General features: G+C 34.7%; 3 protein-coding genes across 3 annotated transcripts in view; all 3 read left to right on the plus strand.

The window, feature by feature from the left end:
- LOC107729135 (conserved oligomeric Golgi complex subunit 5-like) overlaps positions 1–1,647 on the plus strand; it is a 72,363-nt gene extending 70,716 nt beyond the window's left edge. The window contains exons 20-21 of the mRNA XM_016539523.1: positions 104–350; positions 1,603–1,647. Of these exons, the coding sequence (XP_016395009.1) occupies positions 104–350; positions 1,603–1,647 (292 nt within the window). The remainder of the gene's footprint in view (positions 1–103; positions 351–1,602) is intronic.
- A 1,889-nt stretch (positions 1,648–3,536) lies between these two features.
- On the plus strand, positions 3,537–12,428 carry LOC107729144 (transcription factor E2F7). The gene is made up of 13 exons (XM_016539529.1): positions 3,537–3,679; positions 4,355–4,453; positions 4,550–4,837; positions 4,989–5,139; positions 6,063–6,284; positions 8,085–8,243; positions 8,335–8,472; positions 8,555–8,713; positions 8,802–8,871; positions 9,721–10,012; positions 10,548–10,719; positions 10,801–11,123; positions 11,525–12,428. The coding sequence occupies exons 2-13, from the start codon at positions 4,355–4,357 to the stop codon at positions 11,672–11,674; spliced, it is 2,223 nt and encodes a 740-aa protein (XP_016395015.1). The 5' UTR covers positions 3,537–3,679; the 3' UTR covers positions 11,675–12,428.
- A 6,408-nt stretch (positions 12,429–18,836) lies between these two features.
- The window catches only part of csrp2 (cysteine and glycine-rich protein 2), a 7,465-nt gene continuing 3,845 nt past the window's right edge, over positions 18,837–22,456 (plus strand). Inside the window, exons 1-3 of the mRNA XM_016539548.1 lie at positions 18,837–18,926; positions 20,319–20,439; positions 21,890–22,058. Coding sequence (XP_016395034.1) covers positions 20,328–20,439; positions 21,890–22,058 — 281 coding nt within the window. The 5' untranslated portion in view covers positions 18,837–18,926; positions 20,319–20,327. The remainder of the gene's footprint in view (positions 18,927–20,318; positions 20,440–21,889; positions 22,059–22,456) is intronic.

Consider the following 22,456-nt stretch of genomic DNA (forward strand, 5'->3'; position numbering starts at 1 on the left):
ATGCAGCTACCTTCCAAATCTTCAGCATTCATTTCAGGCTCTAAATTACACCCGGATTGTGATTCCTGGTGAATATGAATATATTTGTCTGCCTCTGTTTCAGACCGCTGCTGTTTCAAACGAGTGAGCACATCGCTAGCAGTCAAGCGCTGGGAGATTTGATTCCATACAGCACCATATTGCATTTCCTGTTCACTCGTGCCCCGGCTGAACTCAAATCACCACATCAGGTACACACACACACACACACACACAGTCGAACTAATGCAGAGAGATGGAAACCTCTTGGTTATAAATCCTCAAGGATTGAGGTTTTAGGTTCGGGTGTTAGCAAGCAAAAGGTTTTTGAGGTCAGATCCTGTTTATTATGCCCTTGAGCGGGGCAATTCACCTCAAGTTGCCCACTCCAGCTGCTGCAGAAGGCCACGAGCGTGTCGTAGGATCTGCAAACACAGCCCTGTCTCATCAGAATAATGTAGACAGTTCGTCATAAGAATACACTCGTCTTCACCAAAAGAAGTCTTTATTATATTTCATAAGATTATTATGATTGTTTTGCTGAAGTCGGAAACTAATATGAATAGGTTTACGATGTATTTCTTATGGGTTGTTTGGTTACTACTGGCTTTAAATATATCTACCTTCTTAACCAATATACAAATATTCATAAATAATGTGTTTTGCTGGGTGCAGCAGAGTGAAAAATGAATTACTAAACACATTATGTAAATGTGTAAATGCTGATTAAAGAATGTCTCATGATTTCATCACAGACTTCTCATTCAGGTTTTGATTTATGGCTTTATCTCTGATTAGTTAGCTTTCACATACTTTTAGATATACAAAAAATGTTTGGATTACTTATAATTAATGCAATGATGTTCAGGCATTTTAATTTTGATTTAACTGTCCAAATACTAACCTTTGTTGGTGATATTCAAAACCGTGAAAGGAAAATTACACACTCTGGAGAAGGAAATGTATTTATCACTATCATATAGTTTTTAAATAAAAATGGATGGAGTTTTTGTTAAGTAACAGGTTGAGAGTTGTAGCTTTGGTTACTAGTACATTACAGGCTGTATTACTGTAAGCCTGGTGAATAATAAGCTGCCTCGTAATATTCAGCTCTGGTTCTGGATCAGTTCTTCTTGCTTTCTCTGAATTTTCTAACTTTTTTCCTTTGCCACCAGGAGCCCATCTTCAGAGACCAGAGATCCTCTTTTCATGTCTGTCTCTATCTTACACTCTTTTCACACTGTTTTATTTGACCTACATGGCACAATCACAGTAATATGCTGCTCTAAAACATTAATTCAACTTCTCTTTCTCTCCAATTTTGCATAATCATGCAAATGTGATTCGTCCACTGCTCCTTGAAAAATTAAATGAATTTTGTGTGCGCTTCTCAAACAGAGAGTCTGAAGTGTTTCACATTGCCATTTGATCTCATTTAAATAACTGATCATGACATATAAATGGCATTAAACATGATGTAATGTAACATGCACCCAAACAAACCCAAGATATTTTAAGATTATTAAAATACATGCAAGATGGAAATTAGGCCTAAGTCTTACCCGGTATCTTATGGTATTTCAGCTCTCACAAAAGCAGTTCGAGGATGAAGACCTTGAATATAGATAAAAAAGAGGCTTGAAAACTGCTGAAATAATTTAAAAAGCAATAATCTGATAGTTCTTAAAACATACAACAATAAATGCATTAGAAATGATGCTATACAGAGTGTATATTCTATACAGAATCGATTATTTTGATGATCGATTAATAATTATTGATTAATTAATAAATTATTAATGATTAATCGACGATTATTTCATTAGTCAGTAGGCTTTGTTCTATTATTCTGCTTTTACAATTAGTTAAAATACTGAGTTACACATATTCTGACTAATAAATAAAACAACGTAATCACTTCAGCTTTGAAGTGAATGTCAAATGTCAAACAATTATATTACTATTGTACAATTAAAATAATTTTTTACAATACAAATAAATATATTTGGCACACAAATATATTGACAGACAGACTTTCTGACTGAACGATGCATCATTCTGCCTAACATCTCCTTTTGTAAGTCATATATGGAACAAAATAAAGTGCACATTTTATTTCCGATAAATGATTTTATTCACATTAGCTCTCCTAAAACACCTTATAGTGTTCTATATGTATACATATATATATATATATATATATATATAGTGGATTCCCAAACTTTTTTTGTCATATTTACTTGATTTTAAAATAAATATTTTAATAATTAAGTATCACATTTGCATGTTCACGGTTCTCTGACGTTGGTTAATATTCACATGAAATGCAGGTAACCATATAAAATATTTCATTTTGTAGTATTTTATTTTGATGTTCTTAAAATGATTTATTTTAATTGCACATTTAATCATTAGCTTCTCATTAAACTCACGAACCCCCTGCAGTTCCTTAATGAACCCCAGTTTGGGAAACTTTGACGTAATGTAATTCATTAATGCATTTAATTTTGTTAATTTTCATTCTGTTTCTATTTTTATATCAATATGGTGAAAGTTTATCCTATTTAAACCACTGTGACTAACGAGTTGGGTCAAAAGTAATCTAAAAGTAATCAAAAAGTACTCTTATTATATTACCTAAAATGTGCAATGTAATGGATTACGTTACTAACTACATTAGTTTGTCATGTAATTTGGAATCAGATTACAATTTGTAAGTAATCTACCCAGCTCTGATGGCTACTAATCGTTTCAACCCTAATTAAGAGTGAAATACAACAAACTTAAGTGAAGACATGCACCATTACATGAATGAATGAGATATTATATTGATCTGTTTTTACATATTTACTCATGCATATTTAGTTTTCTAGTTTAGTTTTAGACAAGCATGTGTGTACATACATGCATGTTCATGTTTTATGACATTTGAACTGTGATGACTACGATACATCGGGTTTATACATTAGTCTATACATTATCTGTTTATTTCTGAGGGCTATTATTAAATATAGTATTCTATTTCTGTGATTATGACGTTGAAAGAGCGTTTATGTGGGGGTAGTTTGTGGGTGTGGGGTATCTTCTCATATTACACTCTTTCCCGCGACAAAACCCTCAGTCGCGCCAAAATCCCACCTGTGTCACTCACCTTTGTTCCTGCCTGAGCTTCTCATTAAAAGCAGCCAGGAGGCATTTGGCATTTATATAATGTCAATTAATCATCTGTGGTGATTAATTACGTCCCCGCTGAGTTACAGCGGCGCCTTTAAAACTTCAGGAGAGAGCAGAAGCAGATCAATGAAGAGCGCGCCTACAGCCCCGCCACCAAACCCCCCACAGGCTTGGTCAGAACGCGTCTCTGATTGGCTACGACGGTCGCTCCGAGGCATTTCCTCCTCGTTCGGCCAATCACCGTCGATATATTTGCATAGCGGCTACGTGATTGGCTGAGGGAGGGTGTAGCTCTTCAGAGCGCCAGAAAACAAGCTTTAGCGGGTGATTCATACCGCCGGTACGACTGAAATAAGAAGATTATTAGTTATGATCCTCTGATTTGGAGAGAAAATATGTTCATTTAAGGAGCAAAACGAAGGATCACCACTTCACAGGATTTAATTACGTTTTTAGGATATTTTTAATCCAAGAACGGGAGTTTAAGGTAAGAATATAAAGCCTGACTTGCATGGTTTAATATAAAAAATAATGTAAATAAATCTCCTTAAACTCAAGTCTGATTTTTACTGACAAACATTTTACTAGTATTCAAAAAAATCAGAAAAAGAGAGGATTTATATGAAAGTATTTTTTAATATCATAAGCATGCTGCTGAGCTCCGACAATATAATGTCAGATAAAATACTGTGACAATCTTATCAATATAAATAATTTCAAAAGTTTAATCATATTTTTTCTTCTGAGAATCTGATTGGTTGCGTTACCAGGCAACTGCTGAAAATATTTGCGCCAAAATCTTGCCACTATCATCAGATCAGATCACTTTTTAAGAACGTGATCATTAGTCATGTTTCTTATGTAATAAAATAGGATATTTTGTAATATAATACCCAATATACTAATAACGTAGTATTATTTACTAGCAGTATTTGAATAACTTTTGGCAACATAACTTCATTAGTAAGTAACAAACACCACATGAATACTTTACAGATCAGTTTATATTTATATTCAGATATGTAATTTATGCAGATATATACTATATAACGTAAAATTGTTGGTATTATATATTAATAACAGTGCAAAAGTTCGTGTCATTCATAACATAATTCAGTAATTTACTAATAGCATAAATGTGCTGGTTATATTCTTTTTTTAGATGGAGATGAAGTGTTTAACTTTAAAGGATTTGCTTAGTGTGAGGACACTAGTGAATAAGACAGGCTCGGATGATACTGGCAACATGAATAACCAGAAAGTAAGAAATCTAAATGTAATTAAAGCATCATTTTTGTTTGAATTACATGATAATGCATCTACTGCCTCATTAGATTCACTTTTACTGTGAATTCAGGAGAACATCTGCATGGACGGAAAGAAAATGACCCCACTGAAGTGTGAGTCTGTGAACGGACATAGGAGAGTTTCCAGCCCGGATATCACCCACATAACCCCCATTAAACACGTAGAGAGGGCCCATCCGGACCCCTGGACCCCGACAGCCAACCTGAAAATGCTGATCAGTGCCGCCAGCCCAGACATCCGCGACAGAGAGATGAAGAAAACCCACTTCAGACCCATTGAAAATGAAGAGAAGGCTGTAGATGGGGATGAAGAGGAAGAGCTTGACGACCCCTGCCAGGTATTAAGAGAATACGTCTAAATTGGTGTAATGATTTGAAACTTAAGATGCTTTTATCCACAGCGGCTCACAGCATGCAATTCATCTTAAATATGTTCAGTATCTTCATATGCTCAGTAGTTTTAGCTGGTTTTATCTCTCTTTATTTCAGTATGAAGCACTAGACGATTCTGAGAGGAGACCCAGTCGCAAACAAAAGAGTTTGGGGCTTTTGTGTCAAAAATTTCTGGCCTTGTACTCTGATTACCCAGAAACCTCTGAGAGCATCAATATTTCTCTGGATGAGGTGGCCACACGCTTAGGTAAGAGAAAATAACTCATCAAATCCCTTATTTCTGTATAAAATATAATGAAATAGTGGTTCGATATCGCAGAGAAAAGGGTGGCAGATGGGCGATATAAAGCAGATATATATGATATCACACTATTTGATTTAAAGACAGTAAAATATGCATAACAATTGCTGAAATTATATATATATATGTTCCATAATATTTACAAAACTAGAAATAAATGATTTGAAAGTGAATTGCATGAAAAAATAATTAGAGCTTGATAAAAAAATCCTTAAACAGATTTATGTATTTATATTTTACATAATATTTACAAAACTAGAATTAAATTATTTGAAAGTGAATTGCATAAAAAAAATAGAACTTGATAAAAAAAATCCTTAAACAGATTTATGTATTTATATTTTGCATAATATTTAAAAAATTAGAAATAAATTATTTGAAAGTGAATTGCATGAAAAAAAATTTGAACTTGATTTTTTTTTAAATCCTTAAACGGATTTATGTATTTATATTTTACATATTTAAAAAATTTTGAAATAAATGATTTGAAAATGAATTTCATGAAAAACATAAATTAGAACTTTATGAAAAATAAATTGGAAACTAAACAGATTTATACTTTAGATGGCAACTTCTTGATTCTGTAATCCTATTATAGTATTTTTCACAAATAAATGCGTTTGCTGAATGCTGACAGTAGATGAGAAAGTATTATAGTGTATACCGATCTTTTACTAATAATAGAAAAGTAAACACTATAATATTTCATATACCATTTACTTTCTTTGTTTAACAGTTCTCATGCACAAAATAAAAGTCCTACACGCCATCAAAATAAAAGTGCTTCCGACACATCGCCCAAACATAAAATCGCTGTTAATTAAAAATTGCAAAATGTCCACAAGTAGTAACTGGCAACTGTGATGCAGGCGTTGAGAGGCGTCGTATCTACGACATTGTGAACGTGCTGGAGTCTCTGATGCTGGTGAGCAGAATGGCTAAGAACCTGTACGTGTGGCACGGACGCTCAGGACTGCCACAGACCCTGCAGGATCTCCATCAGGCGGGTCGCGAGCAGGGCTACCATCTGCAGATGAACCAGAGAGGGGGAAGCAGCCCGTGTGCTGCCCACCACATGCAAAACTCGCACGGTATGACACCCATACTTGTAAAAGTATTCAGTTTGCATTGCAAAAAAAAAAAAAGATTTAAAACCCCATCTGCCTGGTTGCATGATGCATATACTGTCATTTGCTATATTGCACATAAAAGGTTTACATTGAAACCATAGTGGCAGTTGCCCCATTAACACCATTATTAGTATCTCCATTAATCGGTCACCCGTTAACAGTGTCTCGGGCATCACAACACTGGTTACCAGGTCTTTGTGTTGATCACTGGTAATCCCATCATAGCACCGGGACTCTTTGTTATAAATGGCCACGCTCTCACAGACAGGCTGAAGAGGGAAGCTAATTATTCAAAGAGAAAGATGAAGCTGCAGGTTTAGACATGTTGGTGTTTGCTGAGTTCTTGTAGGGGTGATTTGATTAAATCACATCACTGTTGACCTTTGTTTGGAGAAACTACACTTAATCAGTAATAATATAGTTCATATGTAACTATAGCATAGCTACAGGTACTATGTCTGCTTATAACTTAAGCAGATATGGTTTTAAAATATATAGTAATATTATAAAAATAAAAAAAACTTGAAATAAATTAGTATGTGATGCCAGGTTATTATAGTTAGCTAAAACCATAAACCTTTGTTACATTAACTAAAATAAACTTATTTTAAATCATTTTAAAAACATTCTTCATTTCTCATTTTCATTTAGTTTAACTCTACTAAAATAACTAAAACTTAAATAAAATTAATAAAAAACTATAGAGAAATTTAAATATATATATATATATAAATGGCAAAAACACAAAATTACTCAAACCTAAACTAAAATTACAATGAAAAAAGAAAATATAATTAAAAAATATATATATTAATAAAAACTATAATAGTATTTCAGTAATAGTAAATTAACACTAATGTCATCTTTTTCTATTAGATGCACAAATATAGAAGTTATGGCAAATATAATAATTATTTATGTTAATTCTGACAATTAAAATTCTGTTTGTATTTATAAAAAAAAAAAACTCCAGCATATACTGTAATTTTCCATGCTTCAAATGAAATGAAATCATCTGATTTTTAAAATGCACGTTAGAAAAAATTGATGCTATTTGAAAGCTGTTTTCTGTTTCCAAAATGAGCTGATGATGAAATAAAAGCCCCTAATGATTTTAGCCTGTTAAACTGTTTTATAACACCGCCAAACTTTATAATTGTCCAAAGCGAGTGATTTTAATCCACTCAGATGTCTCAGATCTATATTTATTTGTTCGTCTGTTTGCTCAGTAGCCAAGTGTTTAATTTCTCTAGATTTGAGCATTCAAATGAATCTCTTCGTGTTTCCTGAGTTTGATGTCTTGATGAAGAAATGAAGCATCCTGCTGTCCTCGTCTGGATCCTCTGATGTGGTTATTGTGTTTGCTGGCTTCTTGTCCCATGTGGCCGCTGTCGCTAAGCAACGGCTTTCCTTTCTAACAAAAGCTTATTACCATCCCATCATGAGGGCCGGAATCTCTCGACCAGCCAATTCACCGAGCAATCATGCCATTCCTCATATCCACTTACTCTGATTTTCTCCTGCCAGTCACCTCAAATTTATTCACTCATCCTTTATTCATGTCTTCCATCATCTTTTTCAGCACCACAATTGTTAAAACTGAAAAAGCATAATTCCTCGACTTATCAAGAGACATTTTTTTTACTGTTTCTTAAGTTGCTGTATGATTCTCCGAAGACCTTTATTGTAAAGACTAATGCATTAATGCGTTAAACGACAACTTTTACGTGTTTTACAGCATGGTTTATCTCTCTCATACAGCGGCCTCCAGCAGGCGGAAGGACAAATCACTCCGTATCATGAGCCAGAAGTTTGTCATGCTGTTTCTGGTGTCCAGAACACAGACCGTTACCCTCGATACGGCTGCAAAGATCCTGATCGAAGAGGGTCAGGATGAGTCCAGCCAAAGCAAGTATAAAAGTAAGACATCAGCCAGATTTAATATTTTAAATATTATGCATTTCCTTAATGACTAAGAAGTAGCTCGCAATCTTTTTTTGTGTGTGTTTAGCTAAGGTGCGACGTTTGTATGATATCGCTAATGTCCTGACCAGCCTGAATCTGATCAAGAAACTTCATGTAAGAGAGGAAAAGAGCCGTAAACCCGTCTTCAAATGGATTGGACCCGCCGATTTCCACAGCAGCTGCGGTACGTCCTGTTTAAACACGTGAAAATTGCTTTTAGTCTCTTCAGTGTGATTATATTGTGAATATTGTTGCATGTCTTTTAGATTCAGACGATTTGAGAGTCTCAGAAGCTCAGATCAGTTCCACCGGGGAACGACGGGAGAAGATGACGCGTCACTCCTCCTTCCAGGTCATTCCTGCCCCTTCTGTCAATCAAAGGCGGATAAGCTCCGCCCCCAGCACACCTCACAGACGTTCTACAGGTGAGAGCTAATACCATAATATTAGTGTAATGTTTACATTTGATGTAATTGTAGTTTATGTGACGTTTTTTTGTGTTTGTATTTTCAGACGAGCCGGTGGATTATTCTAGGAAGAGTGTGAACACCAGCGCAGTGTGTCGACTGCAGTTTGGAGACAGGTGAGTCCACCTGTATAAAACTGGTATTTGCAGAAATGTACACATATTTCAAACTTTAGCCATTTACAAACACTGCGTAAAGATCTAGGCTGAAAAGTTGTAGGTTCAAACCTGAAGTTAATGCATAACCATTGTGCTCTTGATTACTAACAATGTTAATTTAGAATTATTCATATACTACACTGAAAAATTGGTGTAGAAAGAATTTCCACGCAGAAATTGCTAGTAAATTTCACAAAGAAATAGCAAGTAACACATTGAATTAAACATGAAATTTTGAAGTAGAAAAACTAGTATTTTCTTGTCAAATGTCCTCCAATAATGGTTTTATTTACAACTTAGAAAAATAATGTTTGTAGTTTATTATAATATTTTAAATTAGCTTTTATTTTTAGAATTTCACTTTTTTTTAATTTTAATTCTGTTGTGCTTTTACCATTTTTATTTGTGTGTGTTTTGTATCTCTATTTAGCGTTAATTTATTTTTGTCAATTTTATTAATGTTAGTACTTCAACTTAAACGTACAAAAATTTTAAAAAAATAATTTTACAGTGCATTATAGTATTTATAATAATATTTAGAATTAGCATTTTAGATTTTCAGTTTTAATTCTTTAGATTTTTAGTAATTTTGTCATTCTTATTAGAATATATTAGTATTTTGAATTAGCTTTTATTTTTAGATTTTCAATTTTCATTTCAATTTTGTTGTGCGTTTGTTATTTGTATTAGTTTTTCATAGCTCTGTTTAGCTTTAATTAATTTTTTGTCAGTTTTGATATTTGTAGTACTTAAACATATGTATTTCATTTAGTTGTCAATGATCACTAACTACTGTGTTCTGTTCAGTGGAAGTCCTGTAGTGTCGTCACTGGTGGTGCCTCTTCAAGCAGATGTGCCTTATGCATCACTGCCCATTTCAGCCCAGTTCGCTCCTCACCCGTTAGCGTACCTGCCCGGTCTGCCACAAACACCCCTGCTCATGGTGTACAGCGGACACGTCCCAGACGCCGTCACCCACGGGTCACCCGTCTCAGGCCACAGGGAGGGACATCTGAAGAAGAGAGAGAGACAAGAGGAAGAGGATGAGGATCAGACAGCTAAACGAAGCAACCGCTCAGCTTCCATAGAAAGTGAAATGGTGAGTGTTATGAGCCAGATAGATATATATATATATATATATATAATATATACATAGCTTAACAAAATAAATTAAGACAATAAGCAATGACAAAATTTGAAGCGAAAAATGTGAAATGTGGTATACAAATATGTTATTATTAAACTAAAGTATCTGATATAAAACAGAACATTTATATATACATATATATATGACAATGTTGTCATTTTGTCGAAAACTTCACATAAATAAATAAAATAAGCAATAAATATGACAAAAATGAGAAAAATTAAATCAAATAATAGTAAAAAAAATTATACAATAAAATAAATTAATTACTGTGTGTAAAATTAGAATAATTAGGCTTTTATGCAATAAAATTCGATCAACATCAACTCATGTTTGATAATATTTATAACTACCTAGAAATGAATATGATACAATTGAAATGTATCAGATGTTTCTGACCCTGATTATGGAGCATGATGTGAAGATGGCATCCGCAATATTATAAACTGTCATTATGAAACCTGTAATTTGTGTGAATGTCCCATAGGGTGAGACTGAGAGTCTGAGCTCCAGCGCCAGAAGGTCTCCAGTCTGCTCTCGAGAAGGTTCCCCGTGGGACGAGGCCTCGTTTGGGCCAATAAATGAGGAAGACGCAGGAGCACCCAGCCCTAAAGACCCCCTGCTGTCCTCTCATTACCTCTATGTTCCCAACACAGCAGGTACAGGAAAACCTGAGCAGTGATTGTCAGTCTTTCTGATTGTAAGCTCATTCTAATGTTGCATTTTACTGTTTTCTGTAGGTCTGAACGGTTTGAACTTCCTCATGCCAGCGGGACATACACAGGCTGGTGTGCCAGCTGTAGCCATGCCGTATTTTTTGGTGCATTCGCCACTCATAGCGGGTGCAATGCCCACCTCCGGCGCTGAGGGGGCTGCCAGCAGTGGTCTGAGTTTCAGCGTGCCCACCGTGCTGTCACCAGCCCGGTTTGTGATGGCAGGAGGGGCGTTTGGTGTGGTCGAAACACTGAACAGCACTGAGCATCATGGGCACAGATTACCAGCAGCCACACTCTCGCCTCAGGGACCACGAGCACAAGAAATCCCTCAGCCAGCACAAACACAGGTCAGTTTACTGCATACTGTTTTGGGGTTTTTTTTTTATCATGCACTGAATATGGGCAGTCACTAACGATTATTTTGATAATCGAGTAATATGATTTTATTTTATTTTTTTAGTAAAAATAGACCTAAGCGAACAATAGACTTTAAAATGACTTAAAATGCATATATATATTCAAATAAAATATCAAAAGCAAATAATTATATGGTTTTATTGAACAAAACCAGTTTGCGCATGTTGTTTTCGGTTATTTTCAGTTTTCAGGGTAAATGAGAACTTTAATTTTTGTTTTGTCAAAAAATTATTTTGGTGCCACACTGCTGTTTAAAAAAAATTGTATGCATTTCAAACATTAGTACGTTTTATATATAGTGTTTCTGACCTTCTCACGTCTGCTATTTCAGACTCCTGTGACACCAAAGGAAGCGGCAGTGGGGTCCAAATCTTTCTTCGAGACGCCTGGAGCCTTTAGGTCTCTCAGCACCCCACCGGCGGCACGCAAAAGAGGCTCCGCCCAGAGGAGGCTGGACATCGGACACGCCACAGCCAATTAAATTAGCTGCTGCGTTTGTGTCATTACATTTTCATGCTTCTGTGGTGCTACAGTGCCAGAGACAGAAACAGCATTACACAGCAAAATTTGACTTGAATTCTTTCTGATGAAATGAACATTTCCTGTTTACTGAGTAGTGAACATCAGAATAAGAGGGCAGATACTAGTGTGATATTGGTTTTAGTCTGTTACACGCCCTCTTGTGGCTGTATTTCTGTTTTCCCCCACCACTTTTGATAGTATTTTGGAGTTCATTTGACATCCTACCTGAGTGTTTACCGTTATTATTTATTATAGTATTCCAGAGGCTAAAATCAACAATCCAGCTCTAGCACTACATATTTAAAAATGTGAAAATGAATTAAGTCTGGATCAGTCTCTGAGAGAAAAATACACAGATCTGCTCAATAGTATGTTCACTATTTCACAGGTAAACAGTTTGTAGAAGTGCCATACTGGTGAAGCCGACATGCCTTAGAAATGTATTTGTTACATGATGCCTTCGCCACAGAGAACGAATGAATTCTGAGTGTATTTGGGGATAAAGAACAAAATAATGGTTGTAATTGTTGACACTGGTAAAGTTTGAGGTGCTACATCTGTGAAACCAATAGGAAACAAAGACATACTTGAATGACCAGTGAATATGATCTGCAATCACTGGAGCAAAGCAGAAATATCACAGTACTGTACTGTTTTGAAACCAAGTATGTTTGTGTATGAACTCTTTGTAGACTAGTAATAAATTATTTTTGGAAACATACATTTGGATTGAATTTCACACAACATGGTTTAATCCATAGAGCTGTACAGTATTTACAGTTATTTACTGTAACTCGTAGCATTGAATATTTTATATACATGTTAATTTTTATATCTGTCAGTGTTTAAATGTCTTTGTTGGATGTTTAAAGCTGCACTGCTGAATCTGCGGTGCTTTTGTGTTTATCAGATATATTTTCAATCATTTTATGTATGGACACAGGTGTCATACATGTAATACAAAATAAATATGTAAAATATAATATTTGTTAAATCGTGCATTCTCTTGATTTTGTAGGGGAATGGGCTTAATTTTGTGTGACCACAAGATGGCAGCATATACAAAAAAATTATGTTTTTAGGGATTCATCTCGGAAACAAAGGGCAAAATCTTTCATAATAATTTGTCCTCTGAGATTTTTATATTAAAACGATCACAGTGTATCAGTGAAACTATTAGAACACATGGAACCATGAAATGTCTTTAAAAAAAAATTTTTTTTTTAATTACCTTGAAATATCAGTTTCAGCATGGTACAAACTTATGATAAGGCGAATAGCTTAAGTTTATTTTTCCAAAACGTCTGTTCTGGAACTGTAAGTTTGGTGAGCGGGTACGAAATTCCGCGAAAAGTGCGGATTGCTTTACGGCAGCAACAAATGCGCGACAGGGATATATTTACGACAGTAGTGAATTCCACTCACTTAACTGACGGGGGCTCTAAAGTCGCAAAAATAGATAAAACTACGTACAGTTGCTTTGAAATAAACCCAAAACACCGCTATAGTAAGTGTAGCGCCATATTTATTTTTGGACGTTTCGAGAGAGAGAGAGAAAAGAAACTTTAAGTAGTCAAAAACTTTTTCATTTCAATTTTGTTGTGCCTTTGCCATTTGTGTGTGTGTGTGTGTGTGTGTGTGTGTTTTGTATCTCTATTTAGCGTTCATTTATTTTTGTCAATTTTATTCATTTTAGCAGTTTAACTTAAACTTACAAAATAATTTTACAGTGTATTATAGTATTTATAATATTTTGAATTAGCTTTTTAGATTTTAATTTTTAATTCTTGTTTGATTTTTTGTAATTTTGTCATTAATAGACTTTAAAATGACTTAAAATGCATATATATATTCAAATAAAATATCAAAAGCAAATAATTATATGGTTTTATTGAACAAAACCAGTTTGCGCATGTTGTTTTCGGTTATTTTCAGTTTTCAGGGTAAATGAGAACTTTAATTTTTGTTTTGTCAAAAAATTATTTTGGTGCCACACTGCTGTTTAAAAAAAATTGTATGCATTTCAAACATTAGTACGTTTTATATATAGTGTTTCTGACCTTCTCACGTCTGCTATTTCAGACTCCTGTGACACCAAAGGAAGCGGCAGTGGGGTCCAAATCTTTCTTCGAGACGCCTGGAGCCTTTAGGTCTCTCAGCACCCCACCGGCGGCACGCAAAAGAGGCTCCGCCCAGAGGAGGCTGGACATCGGACACGCCACAGCCAATTAAATTAGCTGCTGCGTTTGTGTCATTACATTTTCATGCTTCTGTGGTGCTACAGTGCCAGAGACAGAAACAGCATTACACAGCAAAATTTGACTTGAATTCTTTCTGATGAAATGAACATTTCCTGTTTACTGAGTAGTGAACATCAGAATAAGAGGGCAGATACTAGTGTGATATTGGTTTTAGTCTGTTACACGCCCTCTTGTGGCTGTATTTCTGTTTTCCCCCACCACTTTTGATAGTATTTTGGAGTTCATTTGACATCCTACCTGAGTGTTTACCGTTATTATTTATTATAGTATTCCAGAGGCTAAAATCAACAATCCAGCTCTAGCACTACATATTTAAAAATGTGAAAATGAATTAAGTCTGGATCAGTCTCTGAGAGAAAAATACACAGATCTGCTCAATAGTATGTTCACTATTTCACAGGTAAACAGTTTGTAGAAGTGCCATACTGGTGAAGCCGACATGCCTTAGAAATGTATTTGTTACATGATGCCTTCGCCACAGAGAACGAATGAATTCTGAGTGTATTTGGGGATAAAGAACAAAATAATGGTTGTAATTGTTGACACTGGTAAAGTTTGAGGTGCTACATCTGTGAAACCAATAGGAAACAAAGACATACTTGAATGACCAGTGAATATGATCTGCAATCACTGGAGCAAAGCAGAAATATCACAGTACTGTACTGTTTTGAAACCAAGTATGTTTGTGTATGAACTCTTTGTAGACTAGTAATAAATTATTTTTGGAAACATACATTTGGATTGAATTTCACACAACATGGTTTAATCCATAGAGCTGTACAGTATTTACAGTTATTTACTGTAACTCGTAGCATTGAATATTTTATATACATGTTAATTTTTATATCTGTCAGTGTTTAAATGTCTTTGTTGGATGTTTAAAGCTGCACTGCTGAATCTGCGGTGCTTTTGTGTTTATCAGATATATTTTCAATCATTTTATGTATGGACACAGGTGTCATACATGTAATACAAAATAAATATGTAAAATATAATATTTGTTAAATCGTGCATTCTCTTGATTTTGTAGGGGAATGGGCTTAATTTTGTGTGACCACAAGATGGCAGCATATACAAAAAAATTATGTTTTTAGGGATTCATCTCGGAAACAAAGGGCAAAATCTTTCATAATAATTTGTCCTCTGAGATTTTTATATTAAAACGATCACAGTGTATCAGTGAAACTATTAGAACACATGGAACCATGAAATGTCTTTAAAAAAAAATTTTTTTTTTAATTACCTTGAAATATCAGTTTCAGCATGGTACAAACTTATGATAAGGCGAATAGCTTAAGTTTATTTTTCCAAAACGTCTGTTCTGGAACTGTAAGTTTGGTGAGCGGGTACGAAATTCCGCGAAAAGTGCGGATTGCTTTACGGCAGCAACAAATGCGCGACAGGGATATATTTACGACAGTAGTGAATTCCACTCACTTAACTGACGGGGGCTCTAAAGTCGCAAAAATAGATAAAACTACGTACAGTTGCTTTGAAATAAACCCAAAACACCGCTATAGTAAGTGTAGCGCCATATTTATTTTTGGACGTTTCGAGAGAGAGAGAGAAAAGAAACTTTAAGTAGTCAAAAACTTTTTCATTTCAATTTTGTTGTGCCTTTGCCATTTGTGTGTGTGTGTGTGTGTGTGTGTGTGTTTTGTATCTCTATTTAGCGTTCATTTATTTTTGTCAATTTTATTCATTTTAGCAGTTTAACTTAAACTTACAAAATAATTTTACAGTGTATTATAGTATTTATAATATTTTGAATTAGCTTTTTAGATTTTAATTTTTAATTCTTGTTTGATTTTTTGTAATTTTGTCATTCTTGGAACATATTGAATTAGATTTTATTTTTAGATTTTCAGTTTTCATTTTGATTTTAGTTTGATTTTTATTAATTTTGTCATTCTTAGAATATATTAGAAGATTTTCAATTTGCATTTCAATTTTGTTGTGCGTTTGTTATTTTTATTAGTTTTTTATAGCTTTGTTTACCTTTATATATTTTTTTATTTTTTGTCAGTTTTGGTGTAGTACTTAAACATGTGTTTCATTTATCACTAACTACTGTGTTCTGTTAAAGTCGCAAAAGTAGATAAAACTAAGTACAGTTGCTTTAAAATAAACCCAAATAGTAAGTGTAGCGCCATATTTATTTTTTGGACGTTTCGAGAGAGAGAGAGAGAAAAGAAACTTTCAGTAGTCAAAAACTCCATACAACAGTTTGAAAGTTGTGAGTTGTAACAATTAGGTGATCTTGGGCCTTTAGTGCGTGCCTTTGTAGCCTCGTTTTCATCTGCATTAAATTCAATATGGCATCTAACCTATTGTGTGCCATTTTCTTTGCATTTAAGACCCATATTTAACAAGAATTACACTTAAGTTTAATTCCTATAGGGTCAAGAGTTTATTTAAATCACTAAATGTGTTATAATAACAGTGAGCAGGCCTGAGCAAACACCCCTAATTAGAAGTGTGTGTGTGTGTGTGTGTGTGTGTGTGGTCTGTATTATAGTTTTGTATAATTATCTAATTTAGACCAATATAGTATAGGCTTGGTGACATTTCAATGTTCAGTAGTGCTGCTTACACACAAACACACCTGGCAACCCATTTTATCATCACAATAAACCCTGTATGAATAGCAATAACCTGCATTTTGACATTAACAGACCAGTAAACCTCAGAAAAGACTATTGATTTCTCAGAAATAATCATATCTGAGACCAAACAATTACACAAAATTAACCAAACATAGTGCATAAATACCATAGGCTTTGTAAATATGGCACAAGACACAGTCTGAATGAGCCGTCAAACAGCTGATTCCAGAAGCTCTTTCATGGGTAAAAGAGCTCACGTCAGAAACAGACACATGCACGGAAACCTAAATAATCAAATCTTATGTTTTAATTTCTCACGCACGTGCCATTGCTCAGCCGGAGTCCAGTTTTACCATAAAACGGACAGAATGCTACATCTGTTTTTCATTCCCTCTTTCTTTCCAATCTTGTGCCGTTCACTATAAATTCCTTCTTTTAGTGTTATATGCATTCCAGATGAAGGCCTGGATGAAGACACTGGAAGAAATGGCAGCGTACTTCTGCGCTGCTGTATTATTACACATAAAAACAGCAAAATGTGGTTTTAAAATATCAAAATATGGAATGTGCACAGTACTTTTTTCCTATTGTTTCATCATTTGAACCTAGCAAACTTCTTTTTCTGAAATATTCTGCTTGAAAAGTGTGCAAATAAATGACACTTGGCTTAATATTCTGTGTTTATACAGTGACATTCCGTGTCCTCATATTTTTTGGGGTCAATTTTGGTCAATTCTATTTATGTCCAAGTGTATCAGCTCCCAAAATGACAAGTGATGCATGCTGGGTATCACTGCACAGCTGATTTCTGAATGGCTTTAATGAGTCATTCATCAGGCCTCTCTCACACACACCATACCTCACACACCGCAGAGTGAAATTGTCCTCAAAGCTCAGTTAATTAGTATAATTAATGATGCCTGTCTGTGTGTTATGGTGGAACCGTCAACATTATTCATATCAAATGTGCATTGGGTGCAATATTCTGTTCTGGCCCTTTCTCAGCTAACAAAAGTATGTTCTAAGAATGTTCCTAGTGAGCTATGAAAATGTTATTTCTACATGTTCTCTGAACAATCAAAACATCCGTTTTTTTTTGCTTATCCACCTTATTTTTCCCATAAGAGCAGGTGTGGCCATTTGTAATTTTTATGGGTCTGGCTTCCGGTGTCTGTGTCCAGCTATTTTTACCTGTACAAAACAGCTTGTTTTGCTCCTTGATATTGCAAACTGGTGTGTCTTACCATATTATTTGAATGTATTATCTTACACACTGGTTTGTAGTGCAAACATTTTTACCATTTACTGCACTTTGTTATTCTTCTGGTTATTTCCCTACAGCGGCTAGTGAACCGGAAGTCTCGCACATTCACAGAAAACGGCTTACTTCCGCGTTGAAGGATATACAAACATTAAGGAAACATTCCATTTTATAATTTGCAAACATCATGGGAATGTTACTTTTGAGTGTTCTCAGAAAGTTCTGAAACAATTAGTAACATTTGAAAAATGTTAGACCAGAGTCCAACTAAAATGTTTCAGAAAACGTTCCATGAATGATGTATAAGTAACATTTTTGTGCTAACGTTTTAAACTTTATTAAAGACCAGATAACGTTGAACGAACGTTTTAGTAACGTTAGCGGAAGAACGTTTGTCCCTAACATTGAGAGAACCTTCCCAGAACCCCAGTCAATGTTTCCTGTTAGCTGGGTTTCCTTATTTCTTTCCAATATATACATATATATATATTAAATATTTTTATTTATTTATTTATATAGTATAAAACTATTTTGAAGTCATGCATATTTTCCATTCTTAGAAACTGTGTATATAGATAGGTTCATGGCATGTAACAAAATGATTCTCTTGATAAAATGATTCTTACCACATCTATTTAAAATGGCAAGCATTACAGTAAAGATCATTAATCTTCTTTAGGTATGTCTGACACATTACAGGCAGCATAAATCTAGAATGAAGTAATAAACTCCCAACAAAGCCTTTTAAAAGGGCTTAAGATAAACACTCAGTAGTGAAGCATCTCAGTGAGTGTTTGTTTCCACTGCACAAAGAACATGTATGACAGTTTTATATTCTTAGTGTAAACTTACATACATATAAATAAATTAATATGAATCAGCTCACTACTATGACACTATAATATGCGTCAAGTACGTAAAGTAACACGTGTGTGTGTGTGTGTGTGTGTGTGTGTGTGTGTTTAAAAAGACACTCCTCCTTTTCTTCCTCTGTAATTTCGTGATGACATTCCAGCCTGTTTGCTGAAGTTCGCTCACACTGGAGCAGTTTGGGAATCTGCTGGAAAACACGTGAAAGCTCAGGTAGGAGCCTTTTAAACAGCATCTTATAGATCGCGTGTTAAAGAGCCAACGTGTCTGTGTGAGAAACTCATTTCAATTATTGAGCCCAAAATACGTTTTGTGTTGAATCGAGATTATTCTGCTGGTGATCTCATTCTCAGCAGTTGGATTAAAAGTGAGGAAACTCCGCTAAACATTCATAATAAGTTCGTTTCGAGTGTGTGAAAGTGTTTTTAGATACAGTGTCAGTTCTACAAGTATTTAAAATGAATAATTCATTATTGGTAATACTTAAAATTGACATAATATATGACAAAACCACAAAAAGATGCGCTACTTTATATTTGTTGCTTATTTAATATTTATCTGTTTAATATTTTACATTTAATATTTATCCCTATTTAGTACTTACCAATTAAATATTTACATGTTCTATACCTGGGAGTTAAAACTAAACATGCAAACGGATGAAATGTTTATCATCGATAAGTATGCAATTTGCATGATTGATACAATTAATTTTCCTAAACTATTAGATGCACTTAGAAAATAAGTCCTGTGGCAGTACTTATCATATTCATGTTATTTGGTGTGTTACTGCTCTATACATTGGGGAATATCGTGACATTCTTTCTCTATTATGTTAGTGTTAAACACAGTGGTATTATCATGCATTTATGGAACTTTTTCTAATGTCCTCAGATGAACACAAGCATGAATACTCTTTAACAGTGGAGATCTTCATATAAGACACGTGCATGCATTCACACATGGATACTGATGTTGGTTTGAGGAAACTCTTGAGGCCTTGAGATGCTTGCTTGTCCTCCCTCATGTCTGGACATGTGTTCAGTCTGTAATCACTCTTTTCATGCTGCATTCATTAATATTCAGATGTCATTTTACAGAGAACAGCTCATGTTTTCCAGCGATGACTGAAGTTTATGAGCACTTAGCCATTTTATTTGAATATTGTTGGAGAGGTCTGATATCATTTTATTTGACTAACTGAGCAAATTGAACTGACCCTTTGAAATGTCTGACTGCTGTTTTATTCATGTGGTTGTTTTGCCTTTTACTAACAGACATTGTACTTTTAACAAGAGACTCATTGGCTCTATTTGACTCTCCACTGTCCCGTAGCTCCTGGTGGTCTCGGTGTGTTTTGATGTTGGGGTCTCCAGACGCCTACAGGGTGTTTACTTTATTAGTCCAGACGGATGAAGTGGGTTTTTATGGAAATTTAGTGGCTCAGTATGTGGTCATAAATAGTGAAACGCTTCACAACACGCCTGTAGACGTCCAGCACACCTGGACATTTTCCTGAGGTTGATCTCGGAACTTCACAGGATGGATTTGTTTCCTTTTAAAGCGATGGTACTCAAGAGGTAATTGTATTTTCTCTCTTCACAGTTTTTCATCATGCCAAACTGGGGTGGAGGAAACAAATGCGGCGCCTGCCGTGGGACGGTGTACCACGCTGAAGAGGTCCAGTGTGACGGGGGGAGTTTTCACAAGTGCTGCTTCCTCTGCAGTAAGTGAAACACAACACTTTACTGTTCAGGTGAATCTCACCATAATATGTCTAGGGCACATTTCACCCCAAAATCAAAGGAAAAAATAAAGCAATTATATTTTGCATAACAAAAACAGCCTTTTTTAAATGACAATTAAGCATGTTTTAATTGATTTTATTTTATTTTATTATTTTATTTTATTTCTCACGATAATAGGTCCAGATTACATTTCACCCCAAAATCAAAGGAAAAATTAAGCCATTATGTTTTGCATAACAAAAACAGAGCCTTTATTTTAATGAAAATTATTTTATTTTATTTTATTTTATTTTATTTTGTTTTGTTTTGTTTTGTAATGACCAGAAGTTTTGGTGGTTATTCACATTACTGCAAAAAAATAGTAAATAAATAAATAAATTTTAAAACCAGCAAAAGTATACATTATGGTAATAATTTTTTTTTTTTTGTGAATATAAATGAATATAAATGACTATAAATGCTGTTGCAAAAATGCAATGTTTAAAATTCTTTAAATGGGCTTCATTTTCTTTAGGAAAAATATTTATTTTTGGGGGGAATTTGAAGTTACACAAGAACTGGGCAGATTTTGTGACAGCATTTTTTTATTAAAATTAAAATAAATAAATAAATACCAATTTAAATATTAAAATTAAAATTCCTCGATATTCAGTGATATTTTTCTGACTTTATTTGTCCTGCAGTGACCTGTCCAAACACCAGTGCTGTGTGTATTTTTGTGAGATCTCACTACGGCTGAACGCACATGCTCCACATTAGCGCTTTGCTACCAAAACGATAAAAACAATGCGGCCCACATGAGTGGTGTTTATTTGCAGTGGGCCACAAAAGCCATTCTGCTCAGAGCGAGACGATGATGAGTTTAATGAGCGCTGAAACCCTTTTGTCTCTCCGTCTGTGTTTTCACCGCATTTCCTCTACGTTTTCAATGACTCTGGCTGTTTGCAGGAGCTTGCTGGTCAAATGTGGACAGTCACCTGATGTTTTTACGGGATTTATAATGAGAATGATGGAGTTCAGGGATGTTTTGTTCAGCTGAATGAATAATAAAGGGTGTTAACCTCCCTGCTGTGGATTCGTGTTTGTCTCTCTGGGACAATGTCTCATACTAAGCCAAAGTCAGCTGACAAAACCACAAAATCACATGATAAACACATTGCATTCTGGCCTCTAATCATGGGGTTAAAATGATAGATTATTAGCGGTGGCATGACTATTATTATTGCTCATACTTTGAGTTAAAGGTTTAAGTCTCTAACTCCAAAAGAGATGTGTTATTCCTCTTTGTAACCTGCATAACAACATGCTAAAATCCATTTAAAACCCATTAGCAACCATATATCTGCACTTTAGCATTGCAGCAGTGAGTTTTGCATGGAAAAGCAGCTCTTATTTTCCACGTTCAAATCGGTGTTTTCTCTCCTCCAGTGGTCTGTAGAAAAGGGTTAGACAGCACCACATTGGCCATCCATGACCAGGAAATCTACTGCAAGTCTTGCTACGGTAAAAAGTACGGCCCGAAAGGATACGGCTACGGTCAGGGAGCAGGAACGCTCAATATGGACCGCGGCGAGAGACTGGGCATCAAACCAGAAGAGTGAGCGTTTGCATTTTTCATTGTTTTTCATCCAGAAGTTCATATGGTGAATATACTGTATATGTACACTGTAGTTGTAAAATAATGAATGGTATGCACATAATTTATTGCATACGTGTCATTGTTTTGGTACATAAACTATTCATCAAATGTTTGGAATAAATGTGATTTTTTTTTAAATCGTATTTTCATCATTATTCTCATCAAGGTTGATTTTATTTGGTCAAAAATACAGAAAATTGTGAAAGATTATTTCAATTTGAAACAACTGTTTTCAAATTGAATATATTTTAAAAAGTAATTTATTTCTGTGATGCGCAGCTGTATTTTCAGCATCATTACTCCAGTCTTCAGTGTCACATGATCCTTCAGAAATCATTCTAATATGCTGATTTGCT

The sequence above is a fragment of the Sinocyclocheilus rhinocerous genome, unplaced genomic scaffold (genome assembly GCF_001515625.1).
Source record: "Sinocyclocheilus rhinocerous isolate Xijiao unplaced genomic scaffold, SAMN03320098_v1.1 scaffold3263, whole genome shotgun sequence".
NCBI classification, from domain to species: Eukaryota; Metazoa; Chordata; class Actinopteri; order Cypriniformes; family Cyprinidae; genus Sinocyclocheilus; species Sinocyclocheilus rhinocerous.

Bases quoted from the DNA above. Each gene is read 5' to 3' on its own strand.
- LOC107729144 (XM_016539529.1), top strand. From the start codon at position 4,355: ATGGAGATGAAGTGTTTAACTTTAAAGGATTTGCTTAGTGTGAGGACA. The intron at 4,454-4,549 runs GTAAGAAATCTA...CTGTGAATTCAG, and splicing joins GCAACATGAATAACCAGAAA to GAGAACATCTGCATGGACGG. The intron at 8,244-8,334 runs GTAAGACATCAG...GTGTGTGTTTAG, and splicing joins CAGCCAAAGCAAGTATAAAA to CTAAGGTGCGACGTTTGTAT.